Here is a 17,065-nt window from a genome sequence, read left to right as displayed (position 1 = left end):
GCTTCCCGTAATATGGGACAGTTCTCAGGGCAGCGTTTTCATTAGGAAACCAGGAAAGAAACAGAGGCTTATGAAACGTGCACAACTGCAAGGACCCCAGTGTCGGAGGGGGCCCGGCATCTTGTTTAGGGGCCTCGGCCCTGGTGTGGCTTCAGGACTCGGCCAATCGAATGGCATTCAGGGCATCTGTGAACAGAGTTTGGGGCAGGAGACCAGGTGCCCTGGGCTGCAACCTCTGTGAATCCGCCCCATCCTGCCCTAGACGCCAGGGAATAACAGGCCCCTAGTGCCTATCTAATGCCTGCAGCGGAGTAAAAAGTGCCCCCAAGCATGGTCGGCCCACATCCGCCACGAGAAAGGCCTTTCACAGCTTTATTTTGATTTGTGGGCTCCGTCACCGGTAGCAGCTACCTGCCCCCACCCGTTCCCCTCAACCACCAAACGGACGGCTCCTTCCTGGGCCGGTTTCCTGGCAAGGGAGCAATAAGCCGAGCAGGGTGAGCGGTCAAGAAGGGGCTTTCTTTTCCTTCACCTTCTCCTCCAGGTTCGCAAAGTACTTCATTTTGGCCAAGAATCTTTTGGCCGTGTGAAGGTCATCTGCAATTACGAGACCGGAACAAGCCTTGAAAAATTAGGCCTGATTCCTGACCCCCAGGGCCCTGAGCTCCCAGGGAGAGTTGGGGGGAGACTCTGGAAAGGAAGTCGGGAGAGGTGGCCCCGTGGAGGGGGGAGAATGGGGCTGACCCCCCAGGAACGCTCGGGCCCACCTGGCCGCCTACCTTGCTCAAAGGCCCTGCTCACCTCCTGCACTGCGGCCTCTTGCTTGGCTGGAAGAGAGGAGGAGGAGGAGGAGGAGGAGGAGGAGGACCTCGCAGGGGACCACCACTCCCTCCCTTCCCCCCCCCCCGGCCACGGAGGCCCCCGCCCACCTGCCAGAAGGCGCTGCAGCCCAGCCAGGCTTGCTTCGGAGTCTGCGGCCGCCACCTGCTCGTTCAGCTCCAAGACTTCGGCCAGGAAGCCCGGCTCGGCCTCCGCATCGCTGCCCGCCGCCAACTCGACTCCACGCAGCTGCAGCTGGGAGGGGGCAGAGGGCGCGGGTAAAGGGGGGGCGCTGACCCCCCGCCCCCGCCCCCCGTCCGGCCGCCTTACCAGGTAGAGGCCGCGGCTGAGCGGGCTGCGGAGGGTGCCGTAAGCCAGGTTGACCAGGGCGGCGTGCTGCTCCGAGAAGCCGCGCTCGGCCTGCAAGGCACGGAGGGGTCAGGGCGGGGTCCAGCCCCCCCTCCCCAGCCCCGGCGCCTCCCCCCCCACTCCGGGCTCCCACCTGCGGCCGGTGGCTGAAGCGGTCTGGGTGCAGCGAGCGCTGCAGGGCCAGGAAGCGCTGTCGGAGCCGGGCCACGTCCAGCGAGAAGCCACGCGGGCTGCGGGGGGGAGGGAGGGAGGGGGGTCAACGGGCGCCTCCTCGCCCCCCCCTCCGCCGCTTCCCCCGCCGCCTCCCCCGCCGCTCACCAGCCCAGCACCCCGAAGAGGTCCGCGCGGGGCTCCGGCGGCTGCAGGGCGCGGCAGGAGGGGCAGAAGCCGGGCCCCCCCCGCCGCCCCCCCCCGCCCCCAGCGGCGCCCCGCAGCTCCAGCAGCCCCGCCCGCACGCCTGGCACCGGGATCGGGCCCACCGCGGGGCCCTCGCGCGCAACGCCCGCCGCCACATCTGCCCCCGCCCCGTCCCGCTCCCCCCCACTCGCGCAGGCGCACGGCGGGGAGGCGGCGCGGAAGGAGTGGCGGCCACATGTCCCGCCGGGAGACGCCGCCGCCGCCGCCGCCGCCGCCTCCTGGGGGGGAGACGCAGCCGAGCCAGCCGCCGCCGGGCTCCTCGTCCTCCTCCTCCTCCTCCGGCACGCTCAGCTCCCTGGAGACGCTGCCCGCGCACGACCTGCCCGCCATCCCGGAGGACCCGGAGGAAGAGGCGGAGGCGGCCCGGCCATGGGGACACCTCTTCCCGCTGGCCGGGGGCTTCCTCGAACTCGGTGCGTGGCCCGCCCGGGGGCTTTGGCGCTGCAGGGGACGGGCGGCTGGTGTCCCTCGGCTGACCAGAGCCCCCCGCGCACCCCTTCTTCCTCCTCCTCCTCCTCCTTTCTCTTCCTCCTCTTCCTCTTCTTCTTTCTCCTCTTCTTCCTCCTCCTCCTTCTTTCTTTTCCTCCTTCTTCCTCCCCTTCTTCCTCCTCCTCTTCCTCCTTCTTTCTCTTCCTCCTTCCTCCTTTTATTCTTCCTCTTCTTCCTCCTCTTCTTCCTCCTCCTCCTTCTTTCTTTTCCTCCTCCTTCCTCCTTTTATTCTTCCTCTTCTTCCTCCTCTTCTTCCTCCTCCTTCCTCCTTTTATTCCTCCTCTTCTTCCTCCTCCTCCTTCTTTCTTTTCCTCCTTCCTCTTCTTCTTCCTCCTTCTTCCTCCTCCTTCTTCCTCCTCCTTCTTCCTCCTCCTTCCTCTTCCTCCTCCTCGTCCTCCTCTTCTTCTCCCCACTCAGCCTGCCAGAAGAGCGAGTACTGGTTTGGCCGCGATCCCGGCTGCGACTACAGCTTTTCCGAGCTGGATCTGCCCCGGGGGGAAACTTACCGGCAGTACAGCAAGAGGCATTTCCGCATCTTCCGCGTGAGCCCCCGAGGGGTGTGTGGGTGGGGCCTGGGGGGGCTTGTGGGGGCGATGGGGGCTGACCAGAGTCTGCTCTTCTGCTAAGGAGCCGGGACCTCAGGGCTGCTTTGTGACCTACCTGGAGGACCAGAGCGCAAACGGGACCTTTGTCAACGGCCATGTGGTGGGCAAGGGCAGGAAGGTTCCTCTGGCCCAGGTGGCCAAAATTGCCCTTTCTCTGCCCCACAACAAAGGTAGGCAGAGATGGCTTGGCAGGCCCAAATGCAGGGGGCAGGGAGAAGCCAGGCGGCCTCCCTCTCCAGGCCGATTCTCTGGGGCAGCAGAGCCACAGCTGCTCGCTGCTCCCCCCACACGCCTCGCACGCCTAAACGTAAATAATAATAATAATAATAATTATTATTATTATTATTTATTAGATGTTTATGCCGCCCCTCTCTGGAGACTCGGAGCGGCTCACAGCAACCAAACAGTACACAGCCAACGGCACCCCAGGCTGGAGCCCTGCAGAGCCAAGGCCTCCCCCCTCCTGCCTTGCCAAGCGAGTGAGGCAGGGCCTTGGCAGGGCCACCCGTTTCCCCTTCTTCCAGGGATCCAGTGAAGGGCATGCAGTCTAAGCCCTCCGCTGCTGCTCCCACCCACGCAAACTCCCCCCTCCCCACTGCATTTCGGACAAGAGACTGGGGGCTTCAGATAGCAGGAAAAGGGGGGAGGGTTTGAAGTAGAGCTGTGGCTGGATATTTTTTGGGGGGGGGGCAGCTCCTACCAGAGGGCCACCAAGTGCCTTGAGTAGTTCTGCATGTGGTGGTGTGGACGGGCCCTGCAGATCGCCTTGCCCCCCAGTCATTGCCCACGTTCTGCCACGATTGCGGTGTGGGGTGGCAGCGGTTGGGTCGCTTTGCGAAGGGACGTTGGTCACAGCTGTGCCCTGCTCTTCCCAGTGTTCGTGTTCACTGACCTGGAGGCCGATCCTCTGCTGGACTACCCCAAGGACATGCAGAAGAAGTACCTCGTCTCAAAGAGGCTGGGCAGGTGGGTTGGGGGGGGCCCTCCCTTGGGGGCCAGGCTGGTTCCAGCACGCCGTCCCTCAGCTCCGGCTGCTCCCACCCTGTCTGGGCCAAAGAGACCCCAGCAGAGGGCTGAGCGGGAGCTGCCCTCTCTGGAGCTCCCCTGGGGGGCCCTGTGGGTCTGCCCTCGAGTCCCCCCTGGGCAGCCCCCCCTCACAGCCGCCTTCCCTCCCTGCCCTCCCTCTTAGTGGGGCCTGTGGAGAGGTGAAGCTGGCCTTCGAAAGGGACTCCCAGAGGAAGGTCGCCATAAAAGTCATCAGGAGGTCAAAGGTTAGGACGGACGCCTGGCCAGAAACGGTAAGTCTTTCCACGGGGTGGGCTTCCCCGATGATTTTAACCGACCGGCTGTTCCGACTGTGGGTGCAACGTGGGGCTGCGTCATCTGGCTGGGTGTTTGTGGGCTTTGTGCAGCCCTGGGGCCTCCACTTTGTGTGGATGTTTCTCGTGCAGGAAGGAAACGCGGGCCGGTCAGTCAGTCGGTCATCCCACTCCAAGCAGGGGTGGGAGTTGAGCACGCTTCGTGGCCACGCGGGGACTTTGTGTGCGCAACAATGGAAAATCCATCAGGCAAAAGCTGAAAAAAAGATGCTGGAACTTGACTTCTTTGCATGCTCAGATGAAAAATATTTATTAAAAAAAATTCAAAATAAGATGACAGGGATGAATCCACCTTGGCTCAAGCCCCTTACCCTCCACCTTGAGCAGGGATGTCAAACGTCGTCACAGCGGTGTCATGGGACGAATTGGGCTATCCCCCCCTTCACTCAACCGGCACATGGCACGTCTTGCGCCCCCCCACGCCCACCCCCTCCACCGGGCCTGGAGTTTGACAGCCCTGACATGGAGGGAACGTGAGCCCCAAGGGCTTAAAATTTCATCCCAAGCGCATAATTTTCCAGCCAGCTACTCAGGGGACGGGGGGGTGGGGGGCTGGGGGGGCAGATGTGCTGTGCTGAGAAGGTTCCCTGTCCAGTTGTTTGTTAAGGCAAAGATCTCCTCCAAGAGCTGCTTTGCCTGTCTCCCTTTTAAACTTAATTTGCAGTTGAGTGGGGAGATTTGTATTTATTTTTCCCTCTGGTTCTTGCTTCATTCCTGTGTTGGGCCCTTGGGCTTTGTTTTGAAAGCAGCTTCCATGTAAGGGATGAGTTGAAACTGCTGGGGTGTGTGACTTCCCCTTGTGATGCTCTATTGTTTAACAGCACCACAAGCCCTTTAACATTGAGACAGAAGTGGGAATCTTGAAGAGGATCAACCACGTGAGTGACACTTGAAAGCCATTAGCATATTCTGTGCTGGCTCTGCTCCTCTTTTGATCGGAACTTACTGGTAAGGTTTCTGGAGAAATTGTTTTTAAAAGACTTTTGATACTCTTTCTTTTAAAAGCATACTTAGGTGACACATATCTGTATGAAGGAATTCGCATTCCCTCTTTTTAAAAGCAAAATTTCTGTTTTAAATGCTTTTTACAAGATAGTTCTTTCTTTTTCTCTGCAGCCCTGCCTAATCAAGATCATAGATTTCTTCGAAGGAAAAGACTTTTACATTGTGCTGGAATTGTAAGTTGTTGTTGTTGTTCTGGGTTTCTGTCTGTGACTTATTGCAATTCAAATGAGAATCCGGGATTCCCAGAAACCAGGAATATTTAGAAGGTGAGCCGGTAACAATATCTCAAGGCCCAATTAACTGTAGGAGGCAGAGCCCACCCCCTTCTTTGCCCAAGTGCTGCTTGAAGGGTCACCTTTGCATCTGACCTTTGGAGGTCCAGGTGAGGTGTCTGATGATTGATCCCTGGACCGTAAGTGCTCGTGAGGCCCAGCAAGCCAGGAAATTGGTGGGGTCACCTGCAAAGAACCCCAGTTCTTACCTCAGTTCTGCCGTGAAGTTTCCAAAGATGCCCTAACGAACTCATGAGCCAAATATAACCATTTATTAGGACCGACATTTCAGCAATACTCCAGTGCTCTCAGAACTGAGCTCAGGTAGTAGGTCATGTGCCCTCGTGACCCCCTTCCTCCCCCTCTTCACTGGACGTGCCATAAATGACATTCTCCAATGAGCCACTTTGGCAGGCTGTGAAGTCCACACCCCTCCTGCTGAAGGACCCACCCTCCGGTCACTTTCCCTCTAATCTTTTCAGGATGGAAGGTGGGGAACTCTTTGACAAGGTTCAGCGACCAGCACGGCTGAGTGAAAGAACTTGCAAACTTTATTTTTACCAGATGCTGTTGGCTGTGCAGGTAATTGTGACAACACAACTGGTGGCTCAGCTGCAGTATTTTCTATGCCATCTTCGCTGGGTTTGTTGCTAGAGGTGGGTGTGTGCTTTGCATTGCATGAGTCTACGGAGCGGGGCGGCATACAAATCTAATAAATAATAATAAATAATCATAATCAAGAAGGAATGGGGAGGGGCTAACCTCTGGGGAGCTGTCAGAGGCATTTTATGGCTTTAAGCTCAAACAGAAGTTAAGTAGAGCTGGGAATAGCAGTGGATAGTACTCAGCAGACCACCAAAGCTTATGCCTTAAAAATAAACCATGTCAGTTTGAAAGGGGGCTACCAAACCTGCCTTTCATCTTTTTAAAGTCTGTTTATTCCATGATTCTTCCCCCTTTTGGTGTTCTGTAAAGTATCTTCACAAACATGGCATAATTCATCGGGATTTGAAATTGGAGAATGTCCTTTTATCATCTAGGGAGGAGAACTGCCTCGTCAAGGTGAGTATGGAACTGCCCTCCACTGGACGCGCTGCTTTTATAGCCCGTCAGAGGGCAAAGGAAGAGGTACATTTCTGGTGAGATGCGCACACGCTCTCAACTCTTCTCAACTTTCCTTGCGCAAGGTTACAGATTTTGGGCAATCCAAGATCATTGGAGAAACGTCTCTCATGCAAACATTATGCGGCACCCCTGACTATCTTGCTCCAGAGATTCTACAGTTTGCTGGAACAGCTGGATACGGACGGTCGGTGGACTGCTGGAGTCTTGGGGTGATTCTCTTTATGTGGTAAGAAAAAAGTTCAATATAGCTGGTAACATGCTCGGCTGTTTCCCAAGAAACAACCGAGGCTGCGTCGAGAGTGGGATGAGTTCCCCCGGGACGGCAGCCCTAGGCCAAAGTGCCGGTGCTCCCTGGCGTCCCCACCCAATAATCTCTGGTGGCCAAAGGGGATTTGGGATTTTGGGATTTGCGCCACAGTCGCCGTCCCTGTTTCACGGGACCAGGGAGGTGCAACACCTGCCTCTGAGGACTGAGCGGTCAAAGGGCCCCAAGAGCAGGGTCTCCCTCCTTCTTCCCTTCTCTCTGCTCAGCCTGTCCGGCTACCCGCCCTTCTCCAAGGAAAGTGCCCGGTTGTCTCTGAAAGAGCAGATCACCAGCGGCAACTACCGCTACGTGGAAGAGGTGTGGAAGGACGTGTCCAGAGAGGGTACGGTAGGGCTCCCCCCGGGAGGGAGGGTACTGGAGGGGGGGGAGAGAGATGGGGTGGATTGCTTCTGGGGCACCAGCCCTCCTGCCTCTGTCTTCGCTGTGGCCTTCCTGGCCTTGGGGTCTGCAGAGCCAGCCAGGCCCCCCTGCCCCGAAGAGAGCTGGGTCAGTCCCTTGAGAAGGTACCCAGGGGCCTCGTCTCAGGAGAAGGCCTCCAAAGGCACGGGGAGGGGGGAGGGGGGACGGTGTGTGTGTGTGTGTGAAGCTAAAGGAGGATGGCGAAGGAAGAGCCAGAGTGCCCCCCCCCCCTGCGGAGTCTGCTTTCTCTTGTCGGTGGCTTTGGGCAGGAGCCGCGCTTGGAGACACCCACCCCCCCACAGCCAGAGAGGAGGGGGGGGAATTCTAGGTTTAGATGATACAGGAAGGTGAGGAAGAGAAGTCGTCTCAATTGATGAACAATCGTCTGGGCTTATTTATCTAAGCAATTTGGAGGCCAAATGACTCTGGACAGTTTACAATTTAAAAACAAATAATAAAGATGAAATGGAATTTTTGCATCCGGAAGAAAAACCACATAATGAACAACAAGTCCCGAAGGCCAGCCAGGTGGCCGCAGGACTGACTGCCCAGAGGTTGGAGCGGTTGCTGCGGAGGGCAAGGCAGTCCCTGGCCGGTGGACGGCTTTCTTAGGGCCAGGGGAGTAAGTCCTCAGCTGCTGCCACAGTTCCAGTCGGGGGCGGGGGGGGGGGGGCAGGGATGCCACAGGGCAAAGCAGCACTTATGCCCCCCCCCGACTTAGCAGCTCTTGCTCCCGTGTTGCAGCTTTTGACCTGGTCCAGAGGCTGCTGGTTGTGGAGCCCACCAGGCGCTTGAAAATAGAAGAGGCCCTCGAGCACCCCTGGCTGCAGGTAGGGACCGAGCTGGCCGACCTCTCTGCGAGGGCCCTGCCTGCTGGGGAATTTCCTTCTGGGGGGGGTGGGGGGAAGAAGGAGGGGGGGGTGCCCGAGCCCTGTGCTGCTCAAATTCTGGCCCAAAGGTGGAGCGAGCTGGGAAGCCAAGCCAGAGTCCGGCCTCCTCTCCTTCGGGGCCGTTTCTCTTCTCCGCTGGGCTCCCCGGAAGGCTGCTTAGCCAGAGAGGGAGCCCTGGGGCGGCCCCACAAGCTTGAAGGGAAATGCTGCCCAGGGGTCTCCATTCCCATTCGGCAGCCTTCCTTGGCCAGTGGGCAGGCCGGCTCTCCTGGGGCCCCCCCCTTCAGTCTGGGTTCGCGTCTGTTCCTTGTAGGATGAACATATGAGACGCACTTTTCAACAGTTACTGGCTCAACCGCAGGACCTGAGAATTAAGCCTGAGCCTGTGACTTTGGTAGGTATCCCTGGCCTGGACCACAGGGCAGTTCTAGGATTTGGCCAAATAACATCAAGGCCACGGCTGGTGCCCATTGAAGGTGGGCCATTCCCAGTGCTGGGGGGCGCGGGGTCCATTGCAGACTTTGTTCTGTCCCCCATGTACCGTGTGGGCACCGGAAGGCCTTTCGGGGGTTTTGCTCGGCCAGGATGGGGACTCAACACCCCCTTTGGCTCCCTTCCCACAAGGAGATGACCCTCACGGCCATCGCACCATGCGTGCAGTGAAACACACGGGAACGTGGCCTGGTTAATCTGGCCGCAGGGCTTGTGTCGGGACATGGGGGGCGCATCTGCCTCTGGCCAGCCGAGGGGGGGGGGGCTCTGCAGGCAGTGACGGGGGCTTCCACCCCTTTCCAGGCGCCCCCAGGCAGAAAAAGAGACCACGAGGAGGAGGAGAAGGCCGGACCTTCCAAGAGGCAGAAAGTGCAGCCAGGGCCTCCATAAGGGCCGCCAGCCATTTTTAAAAAATCTGTAATAAAACTTGAGACCGAGCTGCGCCTTCCTTGCTTTCCTGGGCTGCGCGACTCACCGGCTGAGTCCTCCGGACCCCCCCCCCCCCGCCCCGGCGCGGACCGCCCCTTCCCTGGCAGTCGAGGGGGGGGCTGCCTTCAACTTGGGGGAACTCCGCCAGGAGTTGGGAGGGGGCGGGCGGGGCGGGTCCCGGCTGGCTGTCCTGCGCGGCGCAAGGCGGCTCCCCCTCCAAACGGCCGGAGCCGACAATGGCGCGGGGGCCGGGCGGGGGCCGGCGGCGCTGAGGGTCATGCAACGGCAGCAGGCGGCTCGCAGCGCCTGGAGGCGGCGGGGCGGCGGAGACGAAGCGGCAACAGGCGGCGCGGGAGAGCCGCCACTCGCCCGGGTGAGCCGCGGGACCGGCCCGGGGCTGCTCGGCCCAGAGCGCGCGAGATCCGGCCCACGGGCCCCGGCGGCGGCCCCCGACTGGAAGCTGGAGCTCGAGGCCCGATGGCCGGGAAGGCGCGGCGCTCCCCAAGTCGCCTTGAAGTGGCCGGGCGCGATGCCTGCCCGAAGGGGGAAAGGCTCGCCCGCCAAGGGGGCCCCCGGACCGGCCTTCCTCGGCCCGCTGCCTGGAGCGGAGGTTGCGGGGCTCCCCTTGGCCGCCCCCGAGTTCTGGCTGGCTCTGCAAGGGCGGCGATTCGGGCGCTCGCTGGCTCGCTCGGGGGGTTCGCGGAGGGGCTGAGAAGGTCCCTCGGGCGGCAGGAGCCCCGCAGCCCCGGCGGCCTCCCTGGCGGAACCTGCCCGCTGCCCGACCTGGGCTCGCTTGCAGGGCCGCCTTGGCCCCTCGGGGCGTGTTGCCAGCGAAGCCGCCGTGCAACGGATGGGATCTTCCTTCCCGCCAAGGTTTGGGGAGCCCGGAGGCAGAATTGGTTGAGGAAACACGGGTCTGCTCCGAAGGGGTGGCGGGAGGGTGGAAGGCTGCAGAGCTGAGGAGTCCGTCTGAATGGCCTCCTGGTTCCACTGGGTGTGAAATCGAGTTGCCAGTTCACAACTGGGGCCAAGCTCTGCTAAGAGTGCCTCATTGCTACTCTAGACTGGAGAGTTCTCCAAGGACAGGAAACCTCCCGCGGGCACACACACACACACACACACACCCCTTTTGTCTGTGTAGTCTGGAGGGATTACAAATTCAGCAAAGCCCAGGGGAAGGAAGGGATGTTTCTGAGGTCCCTTCTGCCTTCCTGGATCTTTGGCTTTGATTTATCTCATGGGTCCCCAAACTTGGCAAATTTGGGACTTGTGGACTTCCAGAATTCTGGGAGTTGAAGTCCGCAAGTCTTAACGTTGCCAAGACTGAAGATTTCTGATTTATCCGTTCTGTGACACATTAGTCCTCATGAAAGATTTGATGTAACTCAAGGAAGCTCTCCCAAATGCTGCTACCAATCCCAGCTCCTCATTCTCCTCCTGTGGGAACCTACCTCCTCCTCTTCATCCTTTTCCCTTTTGAACTGTGGCTGCTCCCTCTCCCAAGACCCCTGTGCTGAAGGAGGAAGAGGAGGAGGAGGAGGACAAGGCTGCATGACAGCTTCCCCTTCATCCAAGGGACACGGGGGGGGGGGGGCGGACCCAAAGGAGACCGTGCCTGTGGGGTGAGGGTGGGTGAAGCCTTGTTAAAGGTCTTGCATGGCCTCAGCTCTCTTCCTGCTGTGGAAGATCCCCCCACAGAGACAGAGACTAGGCGGGGGGGGTCCGAGCCATCAGGTCCCCCTGTCATAATAGCAGAGCACCCAAAGGGGGAGGGCCCGCTTGCACAGGCCCCGGCCGGCCAGGGCAGAGGGGGGGGGGCTTCCCCCCCTTCATGGCTTCTGTGTCCTTGGCAGCAGCGCAGGGTCTAAGCCGCTGCCTCTGTCCCCCTGCCAGATGACTCTCTTGGAGTCCGAGAGCCTTGAGGACCAGGGGTCCAGCGGCCCCACCCTGAGTAAGGCTGAGTTTGTGGAGAAGGTGCGGCAGAGCAACCGGGCTTGCCACGCGGGGGACTACCATAGAGCCATCCTGCTCTATGGCGAAGCCTTGGGGGTCGACCCCCGGAACTGCATCCTCTACAGCAACCGCTCTGCAGCATATACGAAGATCCAGCAGTATGACAGAGCTCTGGACGATGCGGTCAACGCCCGGCTTCTGAACCCCAAGTGGCCAAAGGTAAGGAAGCGCACATCTAGGGAGAGGTGTGGGAGGAACGGAGGGAGGGAGGGAGCCCCACAAGTCTGGCTCGAGGGGCAGGAGCTTCCTAACAAGCCCAGGGACCTGAGGGTGGGGCGTGGCAGCCCCAATTGGCACCCCAGGGGGGCCCCTCTGCGCCACCAGCCTTCCTGCTTCACCTGCCTTCTCTACCTGGAGGAGGGGGGGCCCCTCAGGCTCCTGGACCAACAGCCGTCCAGCTTCTGTCCCACCATCAGGGCACCGAAATGGCCTTTGGGTTGATCTCGGAAGGCCCTCGGGGAAATTCCTGGGACCAGCTGCTGCCCCTCCCCTCAAGCTCTCCTGCCCTGAAGAGCTCCCAGGGAGCGTGTGTGTGTGTGTGTGTGTGTGTGTGTGTGTGTGTGAGACGTTGGTGGGGGGAGCTACTGGGCAGGGGCCTCTGGGAAAACAGGCTTCCTGCTCACTCTCGCTCTCTCCAGAAAGCGGTGGTGGCCAGGCGAGGCTCCCCAGCGACGGGAGGGAGGGAGGGAGGCGTGTGGGGCTAGCAAGCCCTGCATATGGAGCTGGAGGCTGAGCCAGGATCCTGCTTCCCCTTTGTGCCTGTTTGCTCCCAATTGCAGCCAGAGCAGAGAAGAGCAGAGAACAGCAGGCCTTCTTGGGCCCCTTTCGTGACTTGCCCATGTGCGGAGGAGCCTGGTTCAGTGCGCCTCCTTCCTGCAGGAGCAGCCAGCTGAGGGAGGGGGGGAGGAGGGGATGCTTGTAAATTGCCCCGAGAGAGAGAGAGAGAGAGAGAGAGAGAGAGAGGGAGGGAGGGAGAGAGGGAGGGAGAGAGAGAGAGGGAGAGAGGGAGGGAGAGAGAGAGAGGGAGAGAGAGAGAGGGAGAGAGAGAGAGGGAGAGAGAGAGGGAGAGAGAGGGAGAGAGAGAGAGGGAGGGAGGGAGGAGAGAGAGAGACAGGCGGCTGTGGGGGTGGGAGGGATGGGGGAAAGTTTCGGCTCATGCGCACTTTGTCCGGCAGCCCCAGGAAGTCTCTGGGATGGGGGTCCTGTGGTGCGTAGACAGCCATTTTCTGCCAATCCCTTTCTAGCTCTTGAGGCAGCCAGAAACAAAAGGGGGGAGGGGACTTTGACTAGGAGGTAAAAAGAGGGGGGCTTTCTGGGGCAGTGTGGGATCTTTGAGGGCCTTGCTTTTACCATCATAATGTCCTGTGTTTTACTATTGCTTGGTCCATTGGGGAGGCGATAAACCAGCTGCCCAGGAACTGTCTCGTTCAGTCGAGCCAGAGGTTTGGAGTAACTGTGCGCCAGCTGTGACGCCAGGAGAGAAAGCTCTGGGCTTTGTTCACCGCTGGGTCCCTTGCCACCGTCTCTTCCTCCCCCCTGAGTGTGCCGGGGAGACCTTTTCAGCCGCAACCGATCTTTGCCCCTTGCCCAACCTTGGGAGCCTCCTGGGTGGCTGATGGGCTACAGGACAGGAAGTACCTTGCTGGGAGGCTAATCAGACCCCCCCCCCCAGTCACCACATCCACCAAGGCGCTCTTGTTCTTGGAAGCATCCGAGCGCTTTCCTGTGTTCGGCCTCTGAGCCTTTCCCTCCTGCCTGGGCTGGAGGTGGGGAGAGGCAGGGGGCTAGCAATTTCTTTTGGTGGGCTTGGCTTCCTGGGGGTCTCAGATGGGGGGGGCATTTCCCACCAAGGCTGGTTTTTGGTCAAGCTTCCTTTCCCACGGAAGACAGTGTTCTTCTCCTGCCTCAGCTAGAGGGAGTGGACAAGGCTCCTGGGTCAAACGGCTCGCAGGGTGACCTGAGTCTCCGCCTCGATCTCACCGGCAGGTGGAGAGGCTGAGCAGCCGAGGGGGCCAGTGCTTGAAGGAGCAACCCTTCTGGTCAGTGGCCTCCAGTTTTCTCCAACATGCTGTATGCTTCCACCTCTGAACTCTCAGACACGCTTCTGAATGGTGGTCACCACTGTCGCCTCCACAGAAACCGAAGGCCTCTTGCTTGAACTCTTTGTGGTCCGCAGATTGGCCACGATCCAGGTTGTATGAATAGTGGGCTGCACCAATATTCTATGTCATGAATAAATCATCAATGGTGGCCGTGGAAGGACCCTCGGTGATAGTGGTCCAGTCGCTCAGATGATGGGTCCTCTGGCTCTTGTGGCTTGGGTCCCAGAATGATGCTAAGGGCAGCGCCAGAGGGGCTTCCCTAGGCAGGGAGACAAGGCCACGCCAGGGGAGACGCCCGTACGGAAGCCAGAAGGGGGCGGAGCTCTGTCTCGCCTTCCCGTTGGCATCCTGGAACCTCCCCTTCGGCTGGCAATGTTTCCGGCCCTGGAATCCCCGGGGAGGAATTTTGGTACAGAGCTGCATGTGAGCGAAAACATTTGGGCCGTCAAAGCTCCTGCAGAAAATTTCGGCTCCAGCTGAGCTGAAAACGTCTTTTGTGGGTCCACGGTGTCATCCAGACAGAACAGGTCCCAGTCTCCCTGGTGGCAGAACAACAGCCTCTAGGCAGATGGAATCAGTGCCCTTCGCTCGACCCCCCTGTGGACCCAGTCGGGGCTGCCGGATGCTCTGTTCCACTGGGTTCCTCCCCTCCTCGCTCCCCCTTGCATGGAGCCTTCTGTCTTGGGAAGGGGGCCCTCCCTGCGCAGGTTCCATGGTCCGGGGGGGCAGCCTCTCGATGAGGGTGGGAGCCGTGCGTGTTGAAAAGCCAGACAAACAATGGAGTGTGGCCCAAGGGAAGATGGGGAAGTCCTCAGTCTCCCCCCCCCCCCCACTCAACTGCCCTGGCAGTTTGGGGTGTTCTTTGGAAAATAACATCAGAACTTTTGTGTGTGTGTGTGTGTGTGTGTGTGTGTTCTTAGATTCCTTGGTGCCTCCGGGTCTGCGCTAGAAAGAAAGAGGCGCCATTGGTGCTTTGGGGTTCAAATCCCGCCAGAAATCTCTGAATAGCAGGTCATTTGTTTAGAAAGCCTCTGAGAGCTGAATGCACTTGCTGAAATGGAGACGGCCAGTATGACTCTGGACACAGCGCAGGAGCCCTCCCCCTGTCCTGCTGAGCCACAGAAGCTGGACTGGCCAAGCTGTCGTGATTCATGCCTTCTGTCCAGAATGGACGGGACGGGGTGGCTGAGGCTGCGTCTTCAGATTCCTGAAATGGACGGTGGGAGGAGCTTCGGCTGGGCTGGGCCGGAGCAGTCGGAATGGCGCTTGGGTGCCAGTTCTCTTAAGAGTTGTGTGGACATGTCCTGAGTGAAACGGGCTGCAGCAATGCCAGGGCTGGCCAGTGGCCTCCCAGACTGCAGCTGCCCTGCTGGCCATCACAAGACATGCTAGAAGTGGCGCCTGAGGGAGGAGAAGGCCTTTCACCAGGGGTGCCGAATTAGGTGGGGGGATCCCGGATGCCGCCCACAAGGCATTGCAGCAGCACCTGTCCCGACGCGCCCCCTTGTGGCTGAGGGTAAAGGTGACACCTTGGGGTTATTAGAGGAAGAGTCTTCCGGGAGACTTGACCGTGAATGGGCAGAGTTTAAATCGTCCAGTGTTGTTAATAATGCTGGAGAGACCCTGGCAGAAGAATTTTGAAAACGGTGGTAGTATCTTAATTCAGTAAAGCCCTGCCCCTGCTGCAGCTTCTCTGTGACCGGAGACAGGGCAGGTTCTTTCACCTGAGCCTTGCCAAGAGAGCCCCTGGACCCGGGTCTGAGGGAGAGAGCTGGACCCAGCGTTGTGCACTGCTCCTGCCTCGAGAGGCTGTGCCGGCTGCCCCCCTGCGCAGTCATCCCATCCTCGGGAGATTGCTTCCCCCCACACACACTTTCTGTGCAAGAGCCAAGAGGAGAGAGGGTCCAGCTGGCCCAGGATTGCTCTTCCGTGAAGAAAATTTGTCATGAATATGTGTTTCACTGAAATTTTAACAAGACTGGGTTTTGCTTTTGTGTGAAATCGAAAACCAGGTGATTGAAAGGAATCAAATCGATCAGTATAGGCCAAGTACTGTGGAAATGCTCTGAAAGCTGTTGCTGGAGAAGGCCGACCTCTCCCTTGGGCTTTCTGTTCCGCTCCGGCACTGCAGGTTTTGCCAGGCTGTTGGTGGTGGGTAAAAAGTGGGAGAGACCGGCAGGTTCCACAAGGCAGGAGGAGGAAGCCTGTGCAAACCCCTTCGGTCTTTGACACCTTACGCCGGGTGGTTTACAGCGACTCGGAAGCAAACGGGTGCGTTTACAGTTTGTTGGCAGGAATTTGAACCCCCTCACGGTGCCCTTGTGCCAGCCAGGCTGTGGTGGGCTCAGGCCTGGCAGTGGATCTTGAACAAAGATGACCCTTTGTCCTCCAGAGAGAAGGACCGTCTGGGCCGCTTCCAGGTGTGGCTTTCAATGCGTCCGTGCCCTGCCTCGAATACAGTGCTTAAATTGGCGTGGGGAAGTCCAGTTGCTTTACTTTATTTCTGGGGGGGAAACTGGCTAAGGTGGAAATGGCTGGCTTGAGGCTGAGTCAGGGAGCAGCTTTCTCTGCAGGCAGCAGGGAAAGACCCCTCCCCTCCCTTAACCTGCCTGTGGGGTTCCCACTCCTTGCTCTGCCCCTCTCTTGGGCAGAGAAAACTCAAAGCTGTGACGCGGCCTCTCCGCTTTGGCCCGATTGTTGAGGGGTTAAAGGAGTTGTGTTCCGTCCAGTGGATGGGAGGGGGGCTGAGGGCCACGCCGTCCCTCCCTTCTTAGCATAGAGGTGATCAAGGATGCTGGGAATCTGTTTTTGCGGGGGGAGGTGAGGCATCGGTGGTTGCAGGCAAGAGGGGCCTGCAAATCATTTTTTGAAGCCAGAGTCAGTCAGAAGAGTATGCTTGGTGCCTTGAGGTGTTCTTCAAATCCAATGTCCGGTTTGCCTACACCTCGTAAGCCAGATGTTCTTCCATGAGGGGGGGGGAGATAGCTACCTCACCGTCCTTTTGCATTGGGTCAGCTTCTTGGCCCCTTTCATTTCCTGCGGACTAGCAACCTTGGCTTCTTAGAAACTCAGTCCTGTCTCTGTGTGTCACTTGGAGGGCTGGCAAAGTTAGACTTTGGCCAAGCTCCAGAGGGACGATGGACCTCAGACTCTGCCAGCCTGTTTTTTCCTGTTAAACTGTAGGTGGTTTTCTGGCATTGGAACCCATTTGCCCCTAGTTTAATTTTTTTTTTGGGGGGGGGGGAGAGGGGACAAGTGACTGCCTTTAAGTCCAGCTTACTTCCAAATTAGGTGAAGAAGGGGGTTGGTGTGGGGGCCGGCCTCTGAGAGAAAGGGACTGGCCTCAAGTTATCCAACCGGCTTTGGCCTAAGACCCTTGCTGGAAAAGTCACCTGCCTTGCTAGTCAAAGAGTTGTGGCAGGAGAAGACAGATGCTGGGACATGTGGAATGGTGCCAGGAGAGCCCTTGGGGGGGGGGGTGTCACCCTCAGCTCAGTTTAGATGCTAAGCCAGTGGGAAGGTTACCTGGGAAGGTGAAGGAGGTGGGCTGCGTCAATCTGAGGAGGGGCTCCAGGCGAAGAGGGCTTGGGAGCAGGCAAGAGAAAGGCCCCCCTGCTTGCCCACCACAAGCGGCTCAGAGAGGCCGGGTGGAGAGGCCGGGGCGGCGGCGGCAGGAAGCGAGCGAGCGAGCCAGCGGAGCTTTCTGCCCCGGAGTGGCTTGGCGCGGTCCGGAGAGGGCGGCTTCCGCCTGCCGATGCTTCCGCCGGGCGTCGGAGGACCAAGAGCCGGGCAGCCGCTGCTCCGGCTACGCGGCGGGCGCTAGGGCCGGGCGGCTCCGGAGCGGGGCCGAAAGAGAGAGTCTGCTTGCCTGGGCGGCGGGCGGGGGGCGGGCGGAGGAAGTCATTAGTGCGGCGGAGGGAGGAGGAGGAGGAGGC

The 17,065-nt window shown here is 59.4% G+C and overlaps 3 protein-coding genes across 8 annotated transcripts in view; 2 read left to right on the top strand and 1 right to left on the bottom strand.

Annotated features, from left to right (window-relative positions):
- Positions 1–358: 358 nt before the first annotated feature.
- On the bottom strand, positions 359–1,710 carry HSCB (HscB mitochondrial iron-sulfur cluster cochaperone). The gene is given in 7 exon segments (XM_070763432.1): positions 359–597; positions 780–827; positions 930–1,074; positions 1,150–1,239; positions 1,322–1,418; positions 1,507–1,592; positions 1,595–1,710. Coding segments are annotated over 7 exon segments (666 nt in total). The 5' UTR covers positions 1,703–1,710; the 3' UTR covers positions 359–505.
- A 17-nt stretch (positions 1,711–1,727) lies between these two features.
- On the top strand, positions 1,728–9,023 carry CHEK2 (checkpoint kinase 2). Of its 5 annotated transcripts, none has more exons than XM_070763430.1 (14): positions 1,728–2,018; positions 2,512–2,636; positions 2,725–2,869; positions 3,575–3,638; positions 3,889–3,997; positions 4,900–4,956; positions 5,195–5,256; positions 5,838–5,937; positions 6,331–6,417; positions 6,543–6,706; positions 7,012–7,127; positions 7,949–8,034; positions 8,408–8,488; positions 8,890–9,023. In XM_070763430.1, the coding sequence occupies exons 1-14, from the start codon at positions 1,781–1,783 to the stop codon at positions 8,974–8,976; spliced, it is 1,521 nt and encodes a 506-aa protein (XP_070619531.1). In that variant the 5' UTR covers positions 1,728–1,780; the 3' UTR covers positions 8,977–9,023. The 5 variants fall into 5 exon arrangements, with proteins under 5 accessions (XP_070619531.1, XP_070619528.1, XP_070619532.1 ...); XM_070763427.1 differs by having other exon boundaries at positions 3,575–3,665; XM_070763428.1 differs by having other exon boundaries at positions 1,729–2,018; positions 2,722–2,869.
- A 235-nt stretch (positions 9,024–9,258) lies between these two features.
- TTC28 (tetratricopeptide repeat domain 28) overlaps positions 9,259–17,065 on the top strand; it is a 28,426-nt gene continuing 20,619 nt past the window's right edge. For both annotated transcript variants that reach the window (XM_070763423.1, XM_070763422.1), the window contains exons 1-2: positions 9,259–9,388; positions 10,909–11,187. In XM_070763423.1, the coding sequence (XP_070619524.1) occupies positions 9,293–9,388; positions 10,909–11,187 (375 nt within the window). In that variant the 5' untranslated portion in view covers positions 9,259–9,292. The remainder of the gene's footprint in view (positions 9,389–10,908; positions 11,188–17,065) is intronic.

This window comes from Erythrolamprus reginae, chromosome 10 (genome assembly GCF_031021105.1).
Source record: "Erythrolamprus reginae isolate rEryReg1 chromosome 10, rEryReg1.hap1, whole genome shotgun sequence".
NCBI classification, from domain to species: Eukaryota; Metazoa; Chordata; class Lepidosauria; order Squamata; family Dipsadidae; genus Erythrolamprus; species Erythrolamprus reginae.
This window is presented reverse-complemented; position numbering and strand designations above follow the sequence as displayed.

Excerpts from the sequence above, each read along its gene's own strand:
- CHEK2 (XM_070763426.1), top strand. The coding sequence starts at position 1,781 with ATGTCCCGCCGGGAGACGCCGCCGCCGCCGCCGCCGCCGCCTCCTGGG. Across the intron at positions 2,019-2,511 it reads CGGGGGCTTCCTCGAACTCG|CCTGCCAGAAGAGCGAGTAC; the intron begins GTGCGTGGCCCG and ends CTCCCCACTCAG. Across the intron at positions 8,035-8,407 it reads TCGAGCACCCCTGGCTGCAG|GATGAACATATGAGACGCAC; the intron begins GTAGGGACCGAG and ends TGTTCCTTGTAG.